At 44.4% G+C, this 18,108-nt stretch overlaps 1 protein-coding gene across 1 annotated transcript in view; it reads right to left on the bottom strand.

The window, feature by feature from the left end:
* Window positions 1-16,650, bottom strand: part of STOX1 (storkhead box 1) — a 49,524-nt gene extending 32,874 nt beyond the window's left edge. Inside the window, exon 1 of the mRNA XM_081268285.1 lies at window positions 16,283-16,650. Within this exon, the coding sequence (XP_081124411.1) occupies window positions 16,283-16,592 (310 nt within the window). The 5' untranslated portion in view covers window positions 16,593-16,650. The remainder of the gene's footprint in view (window positions 1-16,282) is intronic.
* Between the last annotated feature and the right edge of the window lie 1,458 nt (window positions 16,651-18,108).

The following is an 18,108-nucleotide window of genomic DNA, read 5'->3' as shown; positions in this document are numbered from 1 at the left end:
GTGCCCCTGAGTTCAATCCCCAGTACCAACTCCCTCAAAAAACAAAAACAAAGGGGCTGGGGATGTGGCTCAAGCGGTAGCGCGCTCGCCTGGCATGCGTGCGGCCCGGGTTCGATCCTCAGCACCACATACAAAGATGTTGTGTCCGCCGAAAACTTAAAAATAAATATTAAAATTCTCTCTCAAAAAAAAAATTTAAAAAAAAAAGAAATACAAGAAAGTTTTTTCAGGGGTTGGGTTGTGGCTCAGTGGTAGAGCACTTCCCTAGCATGTGTGAGGCACTGGGTTTGACCTCAGCACCACATAAAAATAAATAAGTAAAATAAAGGTATTTAAAAAACAAAAAAGCAAAAAAACACAAAATAGGGCTGGGGATGTAGCACAGTGCCCTGGAGTTCAATCCCCAATACCAAAAAACAAACAAACAAAAACAACCCCATTGATAACAGCATTAAAAAGAATAATAGTCAGGCACAGTGGCACATGCCTATAATCCCCATGACTCAGAGAAGTCTAAGGCAGGAGGATTCCAAGTCTGAGGTCAGCTTCAGCAACTTAACTAGACCCTATATCAAAAAAAAAAAAAAAAAAAAGGACTGGAACACAGCTCAGTGATAAAGTCCCCTGGGTTCAACCCACAGTACCAAAAAGGAAAGACAAACAAAAAACCCCAGAAGCAAAAAAATAAAACTTCAAATATATTAAACTAAGAGGTGAAATACTTGTACACTGAAAACTATAAAATCAAAGGTGACACAAAAAAATGGAAAGATATCCTAGTATTTGCATCAGATACTTTTTTTCTTTTTTCCCTTTTTGCCATTGAGGATTGAACCTAGGGGTGCATTAACGAAAAGCCACATCACCAGTCTTTTTTAAAACTATTTTTTTAGTAGTAAATGGACATAATACCTTTATTTCATTCATTATATTTATGTGGTGCTGAGATCGAACCCAGTGCCTCATGGGTGCAAGGTAAGCACTCTACCACTGAGCCACAACCCCAGACCTTTTTTTACTTTTTATTTTGAGACAGGGTCTCACTAAATTGCTTAGGGTTTTGATAAGTTGCCAAGGCTGGCTTCAAACTTGTGACTTTGTAACCTCAGACTCTGGAGTCCCTGGAGTTACAGGTGTACGCCACTGCACCCAGCTACACTGTATACTTTTCAAAGTGTTTTCACAGATGATATCTCACTTGAACTTGATGCCAACTCTAGGAAGTAGAAAGGACAGATGGAATGCTTACCAACAGATGAAGGCCCAGGAAGACCCAAGAGGCCTGGATGAGATTAGTAACAGAAGATTAGATCTTGTCCTGCATGGCCTATGATCTGTTTTTATGCCCTTACTCAGATAACAGATCTGCTACTTAACAAGCACTAATGGCATAAACTCCAATAGCTCCATGGGGACTTACATAACCTCACAAAGGTGCCATTGGTGCAGGTGACACTCTCAGTGGAAGATAATGCACCCATGAGGCAGGGAAGTAACTATCACATATAACATATAAACCTATATATTATAATCAGGTTATAAATGTGATCACACACACACTGTACTGTTTAATACTTTTCTGGAGCCTCAAAGTCAAATCCACACCCTTCAGTCCAGCAATCAAGGCCTGTCACAAGCCAGCCCTTTTCCAGGCCCCTTTTGCCACTGTCCAACCTCCCACTTCTCAGGGCATGGTGGCGCCTGCCTGTCATCCCACAGCTTGGGAGGCGGAGACAGGAGGATTTTGAGTTCAAAGCCAGCCTCAGCAACTGAGGCCCTAAGCAACTCAGCGCAACCCTGTCTCTAAATAAAATACCAAAAAGGGCTGGGGATGTGGCTCCGTGGTTAAGTGCCCCCGGGTTCAATCCCTGCTACCAAACAAAACCAAAAACAACCTCCCACTTCATGCTCTGACTGTACTCAACTGGAATCCATGCCCTCCCCCTCTGCTTAAAATCAACATTGACTCATGCTTCACGTCTTAGGTACCACTTGTCCAGGAAGCTTTCCTTCAAAACACACACACACACACACACACACACACACACACACCACACACGATAGACCCTCGGTCAGTAGCTCTTCTATTGCTCCCAAAGACTACATATCCCTTATTCCTCCATCTGGCCCCTAGTCTGTGAGCTGCTTAGGATCAGAGTTTGAGACTTTTTTTTTTTAATATTTTTTGTTGTTGTTATAGATGGACACAATGCTTTTATTTTACTTACTTATTTATTTAAATTGTAGATGGACACAATGTCTTTATTTTATTTCATTCATTTTTATGTGGCGCTGAGGATGGAACCCAGTGCCTCGCACATGAAGGCAAGCACTCTACCACTGAGACACAACTCCAGCCCCAGGGTTTGAGCCTTTTGACCCTTGGTGTCAACTGACCATCCCAGGCCTGAGCACACAGTAAATGCTCCTTGTATACCTGATAGGTGAGTGTGTGAGCAAGGGAGGCCCCGCAGGTGCAGCTTCTTTAACCATGCCCCATGAAGGGAAATGGCACTAGAGAACCCAGATGCATGTGCAGGACTAGGGGAAAGGCCCAAACACACTGGCTGAGGAAAATATCCCAAGTAACTTCAATGCAAGCTTTTGTCTGCTCTTACCTGGGCCTCCTGACACAGGTAAGGGGGAAGCCAGTGCCGAGCCAGGAAACCTCAGCAGTCAACAGAGCCAAAGTGTGGGAGGAGCTGTGCACAGCTGAATAACCAGAGCCCAAGAGAAGTGAGAGGACGGGCCAGGGGGCTCCCAGAGACTGAGCAGCAGGGCTGGTTCCAGACTCAGGGCAGGGCAGAGCTCCTTCTATAGCACCACACACAGCACAGCAATGGGCTGTGGACCTGGCCAGCACCAAGAAGTCTACAATATATTAGGAAGAATGCAAGATAGCAGGAAGGATGATATAAATGGAGAGACCGATCTAGGACAGAATATGCCAGGCTAGTAAGAATTAGCATAGCCCCAGGGAAGACAGGCTGTCTGGAGAATAAGAATCCATAGACCTGTTTTCTTTTCCCTTCATATTAGAAACTGCCATATTCTGAAGTTGACTGTACCAGGCATTGGCTGAGCACTTAGATAACTGATCTTCACAACAATCTGAAGGGGCTAGGGTTGTGGTTCAGAGGTAGAGTGCTCACCTGGCATGTGCAAGGCCCTGGGTTCGATCCTTAGCACCACACACAAATAATAAATAAATAAAGAAGTTTTAAAAAATTTTTTTAAAAATCTGAAAAGTAGCTATTCTGTACCTATGCAGTCAATGAGCCTAAGAGTTAAGTTACTAGCTCAAGGTCACACATCTATAACTGGCAGGGAAGGAATTTGAATCTGAGTGTTCACTACCTAGAGTGGTTCTGGAAACTTTTAAAATACAGTTTTCAAAATGCTCACCATCTCTAGCAGTCAGAGAAATGCAAATCAAAACCACCCTAAGATACCATCTCACTCCAGTAAGATTGGCAGCCATTATGAAGTCAAACAACAACAAGTGCTGGCGAGGATGTGGGGAAAAGGGTACACTTGTACACTGCTGGTGGGACTGCAAATTGGTAAGGCCAATTTGGAAAGCAGTATGGAGATACCTCGAAAAGCTGGGAATGGATCCACCATTTGACCCAGCTATCGCCCTCCTTGGACTATTCCCTGAGGATCTTAAAAGAGCGTACTATAGGGATACGGCCACATCAATGATCATAGCAGCACAATTCACAATAGCTAGACTGTGGAACCAACCTAGATGCCCTTCAATAGATGAATGGATAAAAAAAAATGTGGCAACTATACACAATGGAGTACTACGCAGCAATAAAAAATGACAAAATCATAGAATTTGCAGGGAAATGGATGGCATTAGAGCAGATTATGCTAAGCAAAGCTAGCCAATCCTTAAAAAACAAATGCTAAATGTCTTCTTTGATATAAAGAGAGCAACTAAGAACAGAACAGGGAGGAAGAGCATGAGGAAAAGATTAACATTAAACAAAGACGAGTGGGGGGAGAGAAAGGGAGAGAGAAGGGAAAGCATATGGAAATGGTAGGAGACCCTCAATGTTACACAAAATTACATAGAAGAGGATGTGAGGGGAAAGGGGGTGGGGGAAACAAGGGAGATAATTGAACAACAGCAGATGAGGTAGAGAGGGATGATGGGTGGGGAGGGGAGGGGGGATAGTAGGGGATAGGAAAGGTAGCAGAATACAACAGTCACTAATATGCCATTATGTAAAAATGTGAGTGTGTAACCGATGTGATTCTGCAATTTGTATTTGGGGTAAAAATGGGAGTTCATAACCCAATTGAGTCAAATGTATGAAAGATGATATATCATGAGCTTTGTAATGTTTTGAACAACCAATAAAAAAATAAAAAAATGTTGAAAAGGTACACCTATGTAACTATTAAAGGAAATAAATTGATTGATTAATAAAAAATAAAATACAGTTTTCAGTCAGGTACGGTGGCGCATGCCTGTTATCCCAGCGGCTTGGGAGGCTAAGATAGGACAACTATAAGTTCAAAGCCAGCCTCAGTAATGGCGAGGTGCTAAGCAACTTAATGAGACCCTGTCTCTAAATAAAATTCAAAATAGGGCTGGGGATGTGGCTCTGTGAGTTCAATCCCTGGTACTAAAAAAGAAAGGAAGCTGGGTATGGTGGTGCACACCTGTAATCCCAATGGCTCAGGAGGCTGAGGCAGGAGGATCAAGAAGTTCAAAGCCAGCATCAGCAGTTTAGTGAGACCCTAAGCAACTAAGGGAGAACCTGTCTCTAAATAAAATATTAAAAAAAAGGGCTGGGGATGTGGCTCAGTAGTTAAGTGCCCCTGGATTCAATCCCCAGTACCAAAAAAAAAAAAAAAAAAAAGGAAGGAAGAAGGATTGAAGGATTAATCTAAGTGGATCTGATGGAATCAGTCAAAAAAATTTAAAAACAGAATAGAGGCTTTCTAGGTAAAGAAGAAATTCCACCTATGAATGGCAGCTTTAGCCCGTGCCTGACAGTTCTAGGCTGCCTTTCAGGATGCCTCACCTACTTGAGTTTGATTTCAGACTTGTCTGCAATCACACAAAGCCAGGTCCCTGTGATCTCTCTCATACTGGTCCTGTTTCTCTGTTGCACCCTGATGGATACAGGAAGGAAGTTGTCTTTCAGATGTGGGGAGAAAGGGGAGGCTTAGACTGGGACTGGATTCCAAAGAGCCTTGAGGTGCATGTCAAAGACTCCGGACTTGAGTTGGGTGCATGGCCATTGGCCCAGCTACTCCAGAGGCTGGGGAGGGAGGGTTGCTTGAGCCCAGAGTTTTGAGGCCAGCCTGGCAGATCAAGTTTCAAAAATAAGTCTCAGGGTGCTGGGGTTATGGCTTAGTGGTAGAGCATTCGCCTTGCACATGCAAGGCCCGGGTTTGATCCTCAGCACCACATAAAAATAAATAAATAAAATAAAGTTATTGTGTACAACTACCAAAAAAAAAATTAGTCTCAGACCAAGTCTCCAAAAATTAAAAATTGAAAAAAAAAAAAAAAAAAAAAAAACAGAGAGAGCCATGAACTTTTCCTAAAAAAACTAAGGGGAAACAGAAGAACTTAATTGAGCAAATGAAGAGTGGAATGAGATCTGTGTTTTAGATGTCAGGAGTCTGCAGACTGGAAAGTGAACTGGATGGAGTGCAGGGGACAGACAGGAGAGCAAAACATCCAGGAAGATGGAGCCACAATCCAGGTAGGAAATGGTGAGACCTTGGGTGGACAAAGGTTTAGGATGGGCATGAGAGATACAGAGGAATTAAGCCTTGTGGGGCTTGGTGGCCTAATGATCCGGGGCACTGGGGGAGGGGGACGCAATCCACACTGATTTTCAAGTGATTGCCTCTTTTCATCCTATTGGACCTCAAGGATACAAGGCAGCAATTAGAAGTGTCTTCTCGGAACCACCAGCTGCTAAATCAAAATGTGAGCAATTGCTCACCACCCAGATGCTACATACAAATCATCCATCTTGGGAACAGCCGCATGACCATAAGACATCCTGCAAGACATCCTGCTGTAGCCCTTCAGCTTCCCTGAGGAGAAGAGGGTTAAAGGCAGCATCTGGCAGAACAAAACTAGAAAAACATGGCTGAAGAGCCTGGGTGGGAAGGAGGGGGGAGATGAGGGCAGGGGTATGCTCAGAGCAGCTGTTTCTGCCATTTCCCAGGCCTTGGAGGGCATAAAGGCCCGATGGGAATCTGACAACCTCCTGAGGAGTGTGAGTGCCAGCACCGGCTGGCAAGAAATACCAGAGCCTTTGTGGGAACCTGAGAGGACCAAAGTGGAGAGGGAGTCAATAAACTCTAGCAGCACCAGCCACCTCGTACCCTTGATTCTGTTTCCTGTCTGCAGAATAGGCAGAATCATTCCAGTTTACCACCTAACAGAAAGAAGGGATAATCAGGCTCCTAATGACTCAGAGATGCCAAGATGTGTCTAGAAGGAGGACAAGGTAAAACAGCGGCATTTGTTTCTAGTGATTGTCCAAACAATCTTGTCATGGCCATTAGTTTCTCTATGGCTCGACATTTCTCACCAACAGAATGGCATTTTATTTTATTTTTTGTGGTGCTGGGGATTGAACCCAGGTCCTTGTGCATGCGAGACAAACACTCTACCAACTGAGCTATGTCCCTAGCCCCCAGAATGGTATTTTAAAAGGGGAGAAGACAGGAACTAAAAATATTCACTCATGGGCCAGGAGCAGCGGTGCATGCTTTGAATTCCAGTTAACTGGGGAGGCTGAGGCAGGAGAAGTATGAGTTCGAGACCAATTTATCGAGACCCTGTCTCAAAATAAACAATAAGAAGGGTTGGGGGTGTAACTCAGTAGAAGAACACTTGTCCCAGTACCTCATTCAATCAATCAAATCATTTATGGGATTTTGTTTTCAGTAGTGGGCTAAATTCTATTAGATCAACCCTCTTGTAAATATCACTGTAATCTTTGGACCAAATGGTAAACACATTACCGATTGAAGGTACTGGAAACAACCCAAACCACTGGAAATCAGAGGCAATGGGAAGGGAGAGGCCCATTTTGGAAGGGAGTACTAGTAGGTAAGTTTCACTTGTGTGTGTGTGTGTGTGTGTGTGTGTGGTGCTGAGGATTGATCCCAAGGCCTTGTGCACTTGAGGCAAGCACTCTACCAACTGAGCTATATCCCCAACCCAGCTTCACATTTTTTCATACTTCTTCACCTGGAGGAAGTTGCCAGTAGCAGCCAGGAAAGAAGCTAAATTTTGGTAGAAACTCAGAGTCTTACTGACTTTAAGAATCTAAGAAGGGTTGGGGATGTGGCTCAAGCGGTAGCGCGCTCGCCTGGCATGCGTGCGGCCCGGGTTCGATCCTCAGCACCACATACCAACAAAGATGTTGTGTCCGCCGAGAACTAAGAAATAAATATTAAAAAAATTTAAAAAAAAAAAAAAAAGAATCTAAGGACAGTGGGGGCATGGTAGCACACACCTGTAATCCTAGATATTTGAGAGGCGGAGAAAGGAGAATCACAAATTCAAGGCCAAGCTAGGAAACTTAGCAGAATCCTGTTCCAAAATTTTAAAGTTTTAGAAAGGGCTGGGGATGTAGTTCTGGGGTAGAGCCCTTGCCTAGCATACGTGAGTCCTGAGTTCAATCCCCAGTACTGCAAAACTCTTAAAAAATAATAATAATAAAATAAATAAAATTAAGGGCAGTATTTGGAGCAGTTATAAGTGAAAAGGTCCTTGTACCTTAAAAATAAAAATGGGTAAAAGCAATAAAAACTACATAAAATTTAAAAAAATAAGTGAAAAGGTACAGAGGGATAAGGATAAAGCCATAGAGGTGGGATGTCAAATTCTGCATATAAACTCTGCCTTACTCTGTGGCTGAACCATGAACAGGGCCCAAGCAGCCCACCTTAAGCTAAAAGAACTGGACAGAGATTTTAGCTGTCATTTCCCTTCAAGGGAGATAGAATTCAGTGTTTTAAGTCTAACCAAGTTAATTGCCTGATAAAATAAACAAACAAAATCAACATCTCCACAGAGGAATCTAATAATCCAGACTCTCTACAACATATCATAATATCAGAGATATAATCCAGAGTTACTAGACCATTCAGACACAGGAAAATGTGACTCGTGTTCGAGATCAGATGCAACCAATGAGATGACCTGAGATGATCCAGATGCTGGAATTATAAGGATTTTGAGGTAGATGTTATAACTATATTGAAGGGGAAATATGCTTGTAGTAAACAAATTGGAAATCTCATCATAGAAACAGAAATTATTTTAAAACAATCAAATAAGGGCTGGGGATAGAGCTCAGTTGGTAGAGTGCTTGCCTCACGTGCACAAGGCCCTGGGTTCAATCCCCAGCACCACAAAAAAAAAAAAAAAAAAAAAAAAAAATCAAATAATATCCAGCCAAGAATAAAACCATAGATCTACACATAGACTTATATACAAATATTCATAGCAACATCCTTCATAGTGTCTGAAAAGCAGAAACAACCTAACCCAAGTGACCATCCATTGAAGAATGTATAAGCAAAATGTGGTATGTCCATATACAATGGATTACTCAGCATAAAAATAAAAGTTATTTTGTTTTGTTTTGTTATGTTTTTTTGTTGTTTTGGTCTTTTTTTTTCTTTTCTTTTCTTTTCTTTTCTTCCCAGCATTGGGAATTGAACCCAGTGTGGCTTTACCACTGAGCTACATCCCCAGCCTTTATTTTTTATTTTCAGGCAAGGTGTCACTAAATTGCCCAGGCTAGCCTTGAACTTATGATTCTGCAGTCTCAGCATCCCGAGTCACTGATATTACAGGCATGTGCCACTGTGCCTAGCTCAGAATAAATGTTTAGTATGCATAAGGACTGGGTTCAATTTCCAGCACCCCAGCACCAAAACAAAACAAAACAGAACAAAAAAAGCATGAAATGAATAATTTTATGTTACGTGAATTATATCTTAAATGTTATGGTTTGGATCTAAATGTTTTAAAGGTTGGTCACCATTTCAGCAATGATCAGAGGTGGAGTCTTTTAAAGTGATTGGATCATGAGGCTTTGACTTCATGAATGGATTCATTTATTAATAGATTCCTGGCTAAATGGGCTCGGGGGAGGGACTTGGTTTTAAAAGTGAGCCCTGGGTCAGGGTTGTGGCTCAGTGGTAGAGTACTTGTCTAGCATGCATGAGGCACTGGGTTCAATCCCCAGCACCACATTAAAAAAAAAAAAAAAAAAAGTGAGCTCCCTCTTTTTGCTTTCTGGCTGTCGTGAGCTCTTGACTTTTGTTACACCATACACTCCCCACCATGATGTTCCGCCTCACCACAGGCCCAAAGAGATTCTCCTTTAGCCAGTGCTGCTGCTCACCTATAATCCCAGCAACTCCAGAGGTTGTGGCAGGAGAATCACAAGTTTGAGACCACCCTAGGCAACTTAGTGAGAAGCTCAGCAACTTAATGAGACCCTGCCTCAAAATAAAAAATAAAAAGAACTCTGGGCTGGGGATGTGGCTCAAGCGGTAGCGCGCTCGCCTGGCATTCGTGCCACCCGGGTTCGGTCCTTAGCACCACGTACAAACAAAGATGTTGTGTCCGCCGAAAACTAAAAAATAAATATTAAAATTAAAAAAAAATGTTGGCAAAGTGTAGAGAATTAGAATTGTCACACATTTGTTAGGAGTATAAAACTGTACAATCATAAAACTAAATGTAAATTATGAGTTAGAAATTTCTCTGCTAGGTATTTTATCTAAAAGAAGTAAAAGCATTAAAAAATTTCTATGCAAATATTCACAGATGCTTTATTCATAATAGCCATAAACTAGAAACATCCAGGTGTCTACATAAGGGAAAATGAATAAACTATGACATACAATAGACTCATACAATAGAATACTACTCAGTGACAAAAAGGAACAAACTAAAAACAGGGAAGAATTTCAAGATTCAAGATGAATTCAGGATTAAGCTGAGAGAAAGAATCCTCTTACAAAAGAGGCCATTTATGTGACATTCTTGAACAGGTGAAACTTATTTATGGTTTTAAAAAATCAGAATGCCACATGCAGTAGCGCATTCCTATAATCCCAGCTACTCCAGAGGCTGAGGTAGGAGGATGGCAAATTCAAGGCCAGCCTCAGAAACTTAGCAAGACCCTGTCTCAAAATAAAAATTAAAAAGGACTTTCGATAGAGCTCAGTGGTAGTGTGCCCCTGGGTTCACCACACATACGAAAAAGTACATTTAACATCTGTGCATTTCATGCAGGATGCTATGGTACATTGAAACCCAACTACTCAGGTGGCAAAGGTAGGAAGATGGCAAATTCAAGGCCAGTTTAGGAAAATATTGAGAACTGTCTGAAAAAAAAAAAAAGTTACGAAAAGCATTGAAAAAAATTATGCAGTTCACTAAATAAAAATTTCACCTACAAACTCCATTAGCTAACCCCTACAAGAGGCCCTACTGCTATTCAAGTAGGACTTCAGAAAAAAGGCAGAGCTAGAGTCATTTCACTCCCTTTCTCTCTCCCTACACCATTCCTCAGGTCACAGGAGAGTTAAAAGGTATCAGAGGGGCTGGGGATGTGGCTCAAGCAGTAGCGTGCTCGCCTGGCATGCGAGCGGCCCGGGTTCGATCCTCAGCACCACATACCAACAAAGATGTTGTGTCCGCCGAGAACTAAAAAATAAATATTAAAAATTCTCTCTCTCTCACTCTCTCTTTAAAAAAAAAAAAAAAAAGGTATCAGAGGTTTGCCATCAGGCACCAAGTTTCACTGAACTGTTCCTCCTCTCCCAAACCAAGATAGATCCTGAAATCAACCATTGACATGTAACATTAATTAGTAATGGTCTCTATACTGCTATTGTACTTAAAACTTAAAAAAAATTTTTTTTTGGGGGGGTAGTATTGGGGATCAAACCCATGCCAGGCAAGAGTACTACCACTCCAGCACAAGCACTCACAGTTCCACCTTGATATCTCTATGACTGGAAGGCTGCACTCAGAGGTGTCTGGAGGAACAGGTAGGAAGTACATGAAAAGTGGAAAGGTCCTCCCATCACTTCCTCCTGGCCAGGCTGTCCTGCCTGACCAGTACTACCCACCAAACACACACCAGGGAACTTTTGCCCAAAGCAGAAACTTTAGGGCCTATGTGTATCAATCACAGTGGGATGGAGAAGACTGTGTGCACCAGTCAGCTTCTGGAACATGGCCTCCCACTCGACTAGACCCTCTTTTGTGGTTGTTGTTGTAGATGGACACAAATACCTTTATTTTATTTATTTATTTTTAGGTGGTGCTGAGGATTGAACCCAGGGCCTCACAGCCTGAGCCACAGCTCCAGCCCAGCTGTACCCTCTCGAATTGAATGGAAGAAACAGACTGACTCCACCTTATCTTTGAGCACAGGTAAGTCTGAAAGATACATTAAAATATAACCCAGGTGTGATGATGCAAGTCTGTAATCCCAAGAGTCGGAGGCAGGAGGATTGAAAGTTCAAAGCCAAACTGGGCAATTTAGGGAGAACCTATCTCGAAACAAAATAAACAGAGCCAGACGTAGCTCAGTAGTAGAGGATGACACCTTGCCTCACAAGCACTCTGAAACCCTGGGTTTAATCCCCAGTACCACAAAACAAACATCACAGAGACATCTAGAATAGTACTTGGCACATGAATGAATTCATAAAGCCAGTGTTATAAATAAAAGAGCTGTGGACATTTGGGGCATTTTTACCCAATGAGAAAAGATGCCGGCCCTGCTGGGTGTGAAAGGGTGGTGACACCTCTGCTCTAATTTTCAGAATGTAACAAACTTATTTGGCCAAGTGGCCTCCCACCATTAACTTTCGGTGTCACAGTAGGTATGGTCTCAGTAGCAACAGAGTCTCCCAAACAAAGGTAGGTGTCCCCTCTCACCACTCCACTCCCTGCACACACAGCTGCTGGGTAAACAGCTGTCTCTTGGCAGTTTCCAGAATGCACCCTTTCATTTGTTAATGCCATTTGCTAATGAAAAACAAAACACAAAACCCTTGGGGACTAGCACACAAAAGAAGAGTGAGCTCCCTGTCATCAAACTAAAGATCCAACTGTCCCTCTTTTTAGAAAAATATTCTTCCTGGCATTGATTATCTCACTAGAGGAAAGATGATGTGCAGAAAATGAAGAGGGAAAGAAAAGGCACAAAGTTTGGAGAACGCATAAATGCAGGACTTATGCTTAGGTCTGCGCCTGGGGACTTGGGTCACTCCTGTCTGCACAGCCAGCAGGCTCCCTGGAGCCATATGACTGCTGGGTTTATAAAACTGGCCTGCCTCTTCCTCTTCCTGCATCTTCTGTAGCAGTGACCAATAGCAATACTCCATGTGCCCAGATGGTTTAATGCAGGACTATATGAGCCTTAAAAGAAAAAAAAAATTGGACAGCAAATAGACCACATTGGTTCTTCCTGTCCTTTTCTAGCATTTTGCTCTTTCCCACAAAGTAACAAGAGTGAGAACCTGTGTCCACAGCAGCTCTTCTCTCACCTTCTTGGAAGCCCATTTTGGCTTTGGAAGCCCATAAAGCAAGCAGACTGGAAATTTTTCCGTTGGGGGAAAGATGCTTCTTCTGTCTTCACCACCCTCTGGGACTCTAATGGTGGCCTGAAAGCTGCCCTGACAACTCTTCTCTATTGATCTGATCCCAGGATCCCAAATTGGATAGTAATTAACAATACTATTCAAAACAAGAGCACCCACAAACACCCCTGGTGCATCCATCACTTGTCATCAAATAAGATTCTTCTCCATTTTGCTCCTCAAAATGTTCTCATGGATGTTTTTTTTTGTTTGTTTGTTTTCTTTTTCCCTATTGTTTTTGGGGCACTAAACCCAAGGGTGTCACACACTCATGAATAGTTTTGTCCAAACTCCAGCTGAATGTCCAAATTCCTGTGAGGACATAATTAAAAACCTTGAAATTATTCCTGTCCAGGGATGCAGGTCAGGTATGATGACCCAGGAGAAAAACACAGAATGGAGTCCACTGCATCCTGAGTTGTGTGACAGGCAGCACTAGCTAGTGGGTGCAGGATGGGGACACCGGCGACACAGAGGACTAACCCACATAACAGTGTCAGGGCTCAGAAGAACAGTTGGTGCTTTGGCATGCTGAGGACTCTGAATAGAGGATGGCCTCAGAGGCAGTCTTTCCTTCTCCAGTTCTACTTTTTCCAAAGCAGACCTAAGGATTCCTTTTCTTCAAGGTGGGTCACAGAGATTAGACCTCTTTCTTCCAAAGACGACTATAAAACCTAGAAATATTCCTCTAACCTTCCCCTACCTTACTGTGTTTTATGATCTGGCCATAATGAAATTTTCTGACCTATTTTGTCTGATAGTAGATCATAAGACTCTCATTCCAGAGGGGTCCTTACCTACATATATGAGGAAAGAACGCTGCACAGAGAAGCCAAGGGTATCTGAACAAACGGGCCTTGCTGGGATTCCCCCATCCATCCATCACCATCAGGTCATAGCTTTTTGCCCAGTCTCATTCCTACGTGGCTGTCCCTTCTTTGTTCCATCTGAGCATTACAATAAGCAGTTTTCCCTGGATATCTCTCTCTCTCTCTCTCTCTCTTTTAAAGACCTACCTGGTTCTCTGGCCTATTCTTTTTAAATATCCATAGTTGTAGATGGATACAATACCTTTATTTATTTATTTATTTATTTATTTATTTATTCATAGTTGTATTGGACACAATACCTTTATTTTATTGATTTATTTTTATGTGGTGCTGAGAATTAAACCCAGTGCCTCACAATGCTAGGCAAGCGCTCTACTACTGAGCCACAGCCACAGCCCTCCCTGGATCTTTTGGATCATTTTTTAAATAATTTTTTTTTAATATTTATCTTTTAGTTGTAGTTGGACACAATATCTTTATTTTTATGTGGTGCTGCGGATCGAACCCAGGGCCTCACATGCGCTCTACTGCTGAGCTACAACCCCAGCCCCTCTTTTGGATCATTTTTGAAGGCTTCCAAGTCATGCAAAACTTTGATTAAATAAATCTGTTATGCTTTTCTCTTGTTACTTTGTTTGTTTTTGTACCAGGGATTGAATCCAGGGGTGCTTTACCACTGATGTATATCTCCAGCACTGTGCCCCCCCCCCCCCCTTTAAGACAGGGTCTTGCTAAATTACTGAAGCTGTCCTTAAAGTAGCAATTCTCCTTCCTCAGTCTCCAGAGTAGCCAGGATTACAGGTGTGTACCAACATCTGTCTTTTTTTTTTTTTATTTTTTTTTAAGAAAGTGAGAGAGAGAGAGAGAGAGAGAGAGAGAGAGAGAGAGAGAGAGAGAGAGGGAATTTTTTTTTTAATATTTATTTTTTAGTTCTCGGCGGACACAACATCTTTGTATGTGGTGCTGAGGATTGAACTCGGGCCGCACGCATGCCAGGCAAGCGCGCTACCGCTTGAGCCACATCCCCAGCCCAACAACATCTGTCTTTTGTTACAGGGATTTCAATAATGTCCGTTATGATAGGAAGGAAATTGTCTTCTCTATATCAGTATTCAGCAATGCTTGGTGGGCCCAGATAGTGGCATCATGGCTGCCTCTGACTTAGCATAAGCCCACTCTTATTTTGCTCCCAGGTCTAGATCCCCACTGCATCCTACTCCCTCGATGCAATAGACTCTATGCTTACCCTTTGAAAGAGGGGTGGGGGTGGGAGAACCAGAGAATGTAACCACTAATTAAAACCAGAAAAACCCAGGACACAGAACTGAAAAGAGTTTTTCATCCAGCCTGTCTGAAAGACCCCTTCCCTGTGAGGATTTTGGCTTGGCTACTTGGCTCACTGCTCTCAGAGCCAGAAAACTATTTTCTTCACTCACTCCTTCATGTAAAAGAAGATAAAATGTGCATATATGGTTTTGCAATGAGTGCTTTTTGTTGTAGTTGCTACTTTTAAGGAAAAAAAGTGGGAGTGGGGAGGAGGCAGACAGAATAGAGATGAGAAGCCAAGGTTTAGCTGCACTGATCAGGCATGGTGGTGCACACCTGTAATCTTAGCTACTTGGGAGGCTGAGGCAGAAGGACCACAAGTTCAAGGCCAGCCTGGGCAACTTAGCAAGACTGTGTCTCAAAATAAAAAATAAAAATCTCAATGGTAAAGGGCCCCTGGGTTAACCCCAGTACAGCAAAAATAAACAAACAAATAATTTTAAAATACAAACAAAAATTAGCTGCACTGGCCTGTAGCTGCTTCAGCTGTCCTTGGAGAGATGACACCCAGCATCAGGTGTCATCCCCTGTTCTCTTGCCCTGGGGGACTGAAACAATTGTTTATTTACTGCTCCTCCTCCTCAGATGGAAGGAGGAAGATTTATGGACTAAGATAGAGGGGTTCCTTGGAATCAAAACTCAGGGCTGGAACAACTGGTGGTTTGTCAACAGCATTCCATCAAATGGACCTCACAAGCCCATATAAATACAACCCACATAAATACTAGGCTATATGATTGGTTGCGGCATTGTTACCTTAGTTTAGTGGCCAGTATCAGTGACCACTCACTGGTGCAGTCTTGGTTTCTCAAATGAGAAGCTATTTTACACAGCAAAATGCTGCCGTCTGTTTTCTAACAAAGAATGGGAAGGTGGAAGCTTATCTATTCGGTTAATGGAAGGGATTGTGTCCAGAGCACCACCTCTTTCTTTTCCCCAGCAGTTAAGAACCCAAAACCTGCTAGACCCTGAACCCAAACGACCACACCATGCAGTACAGCAGGACACTCCAAGTCAGTAGTTTAGTTAGAAGAGAGAGGGCGGGGGAAGGGGGAGAGAAGCCAGATTCGACAGATCCTTCTTCCCTAAGCTCTCCTATGAAGCGTAGACGGGAGCCCCTGCCGTCAGAGACTGCAGCTCTGGCGGCCCACAGCATCACTTTTCTAAGTAGAAAGTTCCTTCCTCCAGGAACCGTGTAGGAACTTTTAAAGAGCTGCGGAAAGGAGGCATCCTGGAGCTAGGCACACCCTGGGGGCTGACGCTTCAGTGTCCTAACAGGAGGAACGGTCTCCAGAGTGTTTCAGCAAGCCAGCCCTCCTCCAGTCACATGACTGGCTCCCTTACCCCCTAACTCCTGTTCTCTCTGGGTTGTGTCTCATCCCTGTGGCAGGGGACCGCATACCGGTCCCTGCAGCTTGCGCGGGACGCCGCTCCTTTCGGGGCCCTGCACTCACCCACCGCCCTGATGTGGAAGCCGCGAGGTGGGCGCAGCGCTCGGCGACGCCAGGCATCGCGCAGCACCTGCAGGCTGGAGGGGGGTGCATGCACCAGCAACACTCCGCGCCGTAGCCAGCCCAGGAAGGCCAGCCGCGAGGCGGCGCGCGCCAGCTTCGCGTTCCAGAAGCAGCGCGTGTTGGCTCGGCGGAAGGCACGGAACACCGCGCGCCCACCCGGCTCCTCCGCAGTCCCGGCTTCCTCCTGCGCCTCAAGCCTGCACAGAACTAGCGCCAGCGAGCCCGGCGCCAGCTGCACCGGCCTGGCCATGCTGCCGCGCACGACTGAAAACCCGCTGCCTAGCCCAGCGGCCGACTGCACTGGCAGCTCGGGCGCTCAACGCCCGGCGGAAGGGATCGACTGACTGCGCGCTGCCCGGGCTGCCCGGGGAACGGGCTGCAGGGGGCGGGGCCGACAAGCCAGGGGTGGGACGGCCACGGCTCCAGCCCGCGCAGCGCCACAGAGGGGTTTCCAAGAGCTGAGCTTAGGTCTCTACACCTACGCCTAGGTTCTGATCGCCGCCCCGGGCGACCCCCTTCATTTCCCAGCCTCAGGCAGCCCGGAGAAACTTCCCTATGCTCGAGGGGCCCGCGCTGGAGCTTTTCCAAATCCTGGGGGAGCTCCCACAGTCCCCTGGATAGCTGAGCTGTTGCCAACGGCAGCGCGAGCTGTAGCACTAAAGTCCCGAAGCAGAGAGGATCAGGGTTGTCCCTGTCACCTTGGCTTTGGGGCTGCTCCTGTGAGGACCGGAGCTGGGGGGTCGTGGACTTCTCTGTGGCCAGGAGTCAAGAGACCCAGGTTTGAGTCTCAAATCTGCTCCTAAACTGTCTGCGCAAGTCATTTCGCTTCTCTAACTTTAGAATGTCCCCGGCAGCCTAGCCTAGGGTTCCTACCTGGATCCGGCTTGCCAGATTCCACCCCTCACTCGAATAAGAAATACTCAAAAAGATAAACTTTATGTATGCAGTTTGATCAAAGTGGAGAGAAGCAACTTGATTACTTTTCCCCACCAGCCCCCCAAAAGCAGTTCAATTTGTAGAAACAGAAAGCAGATGCTGTACCAGAGAAGATTTAGTTATCCCAACTTAGAACGGGGCCAGGGGACAGATCTCGGCTCCCGGGCTTCTTTGGCTGTCAAGGCTAGGGATTGCAGTCCTTCAACTTCCTTTCTCAGCAGGAATTTTGTTCCCAGTTTGCGAGGGGTTGGGAGTGGGGGTTCTGTGTGGTTCAAGAACTGGAGAAACTCATTTTACAGGAAAGTGAACTGAAGATATAATATATATATATATATATATATATATTTTTTTTTTTTTTGGAACCGGGGATTGAACCTGGGGGTGCTTAACCTCTAAGCTATATTCCCAGCCCTTTTTATTTTTTTTTTTTATTTAAAGACAGGTTGCTTACAGCCTCGCAGAGTTGCTGACTTCGAATCTGCGATCCTCTTGCCTCCTCTAGTGAGCCGCTGGGATTACAGGCGTGCGCCACAGTGCTAAACTGAGGATCCTTTTATCCATGACTTTCTGAAGTTCTAGAATCTGCTCCCGCCCCAGGGATTTCCCATACTCTTTGAGAAATGAGGAAAGTAAAGTGTTGAAGAGGTGCCATTTCGTTTGGTGAAGTGTAAGGTGAAATCCATGGGACTCAGCCCTGGGTTGAACCTGGGGATGTAGAGAAGACAGAGGCCATTCTGGGGCAGGATGAGGGGGAGAAGGAAGGAAAGCCTGTGATCTGTCCAGGTAGACAATGGACCTTGCCTCAGAGCAACCAGGGACAATTCAAATGC

The sequence above is a fragment of the Spermophilus citellus genome, assembly GCF_964194105.1.
Source record: "Spermophilus citellus genome assembly, chromosome: 15".
NCBI classification, from domain to species: Eukaryota; Metazoa; Chordata; class Mammalia; order Rodentia; family Sciuridae; genus Spermophilus; species Spermophilus citellus.
This window is presented reverse-complemented; position numbering and strand designations above follow the sequence as displayed.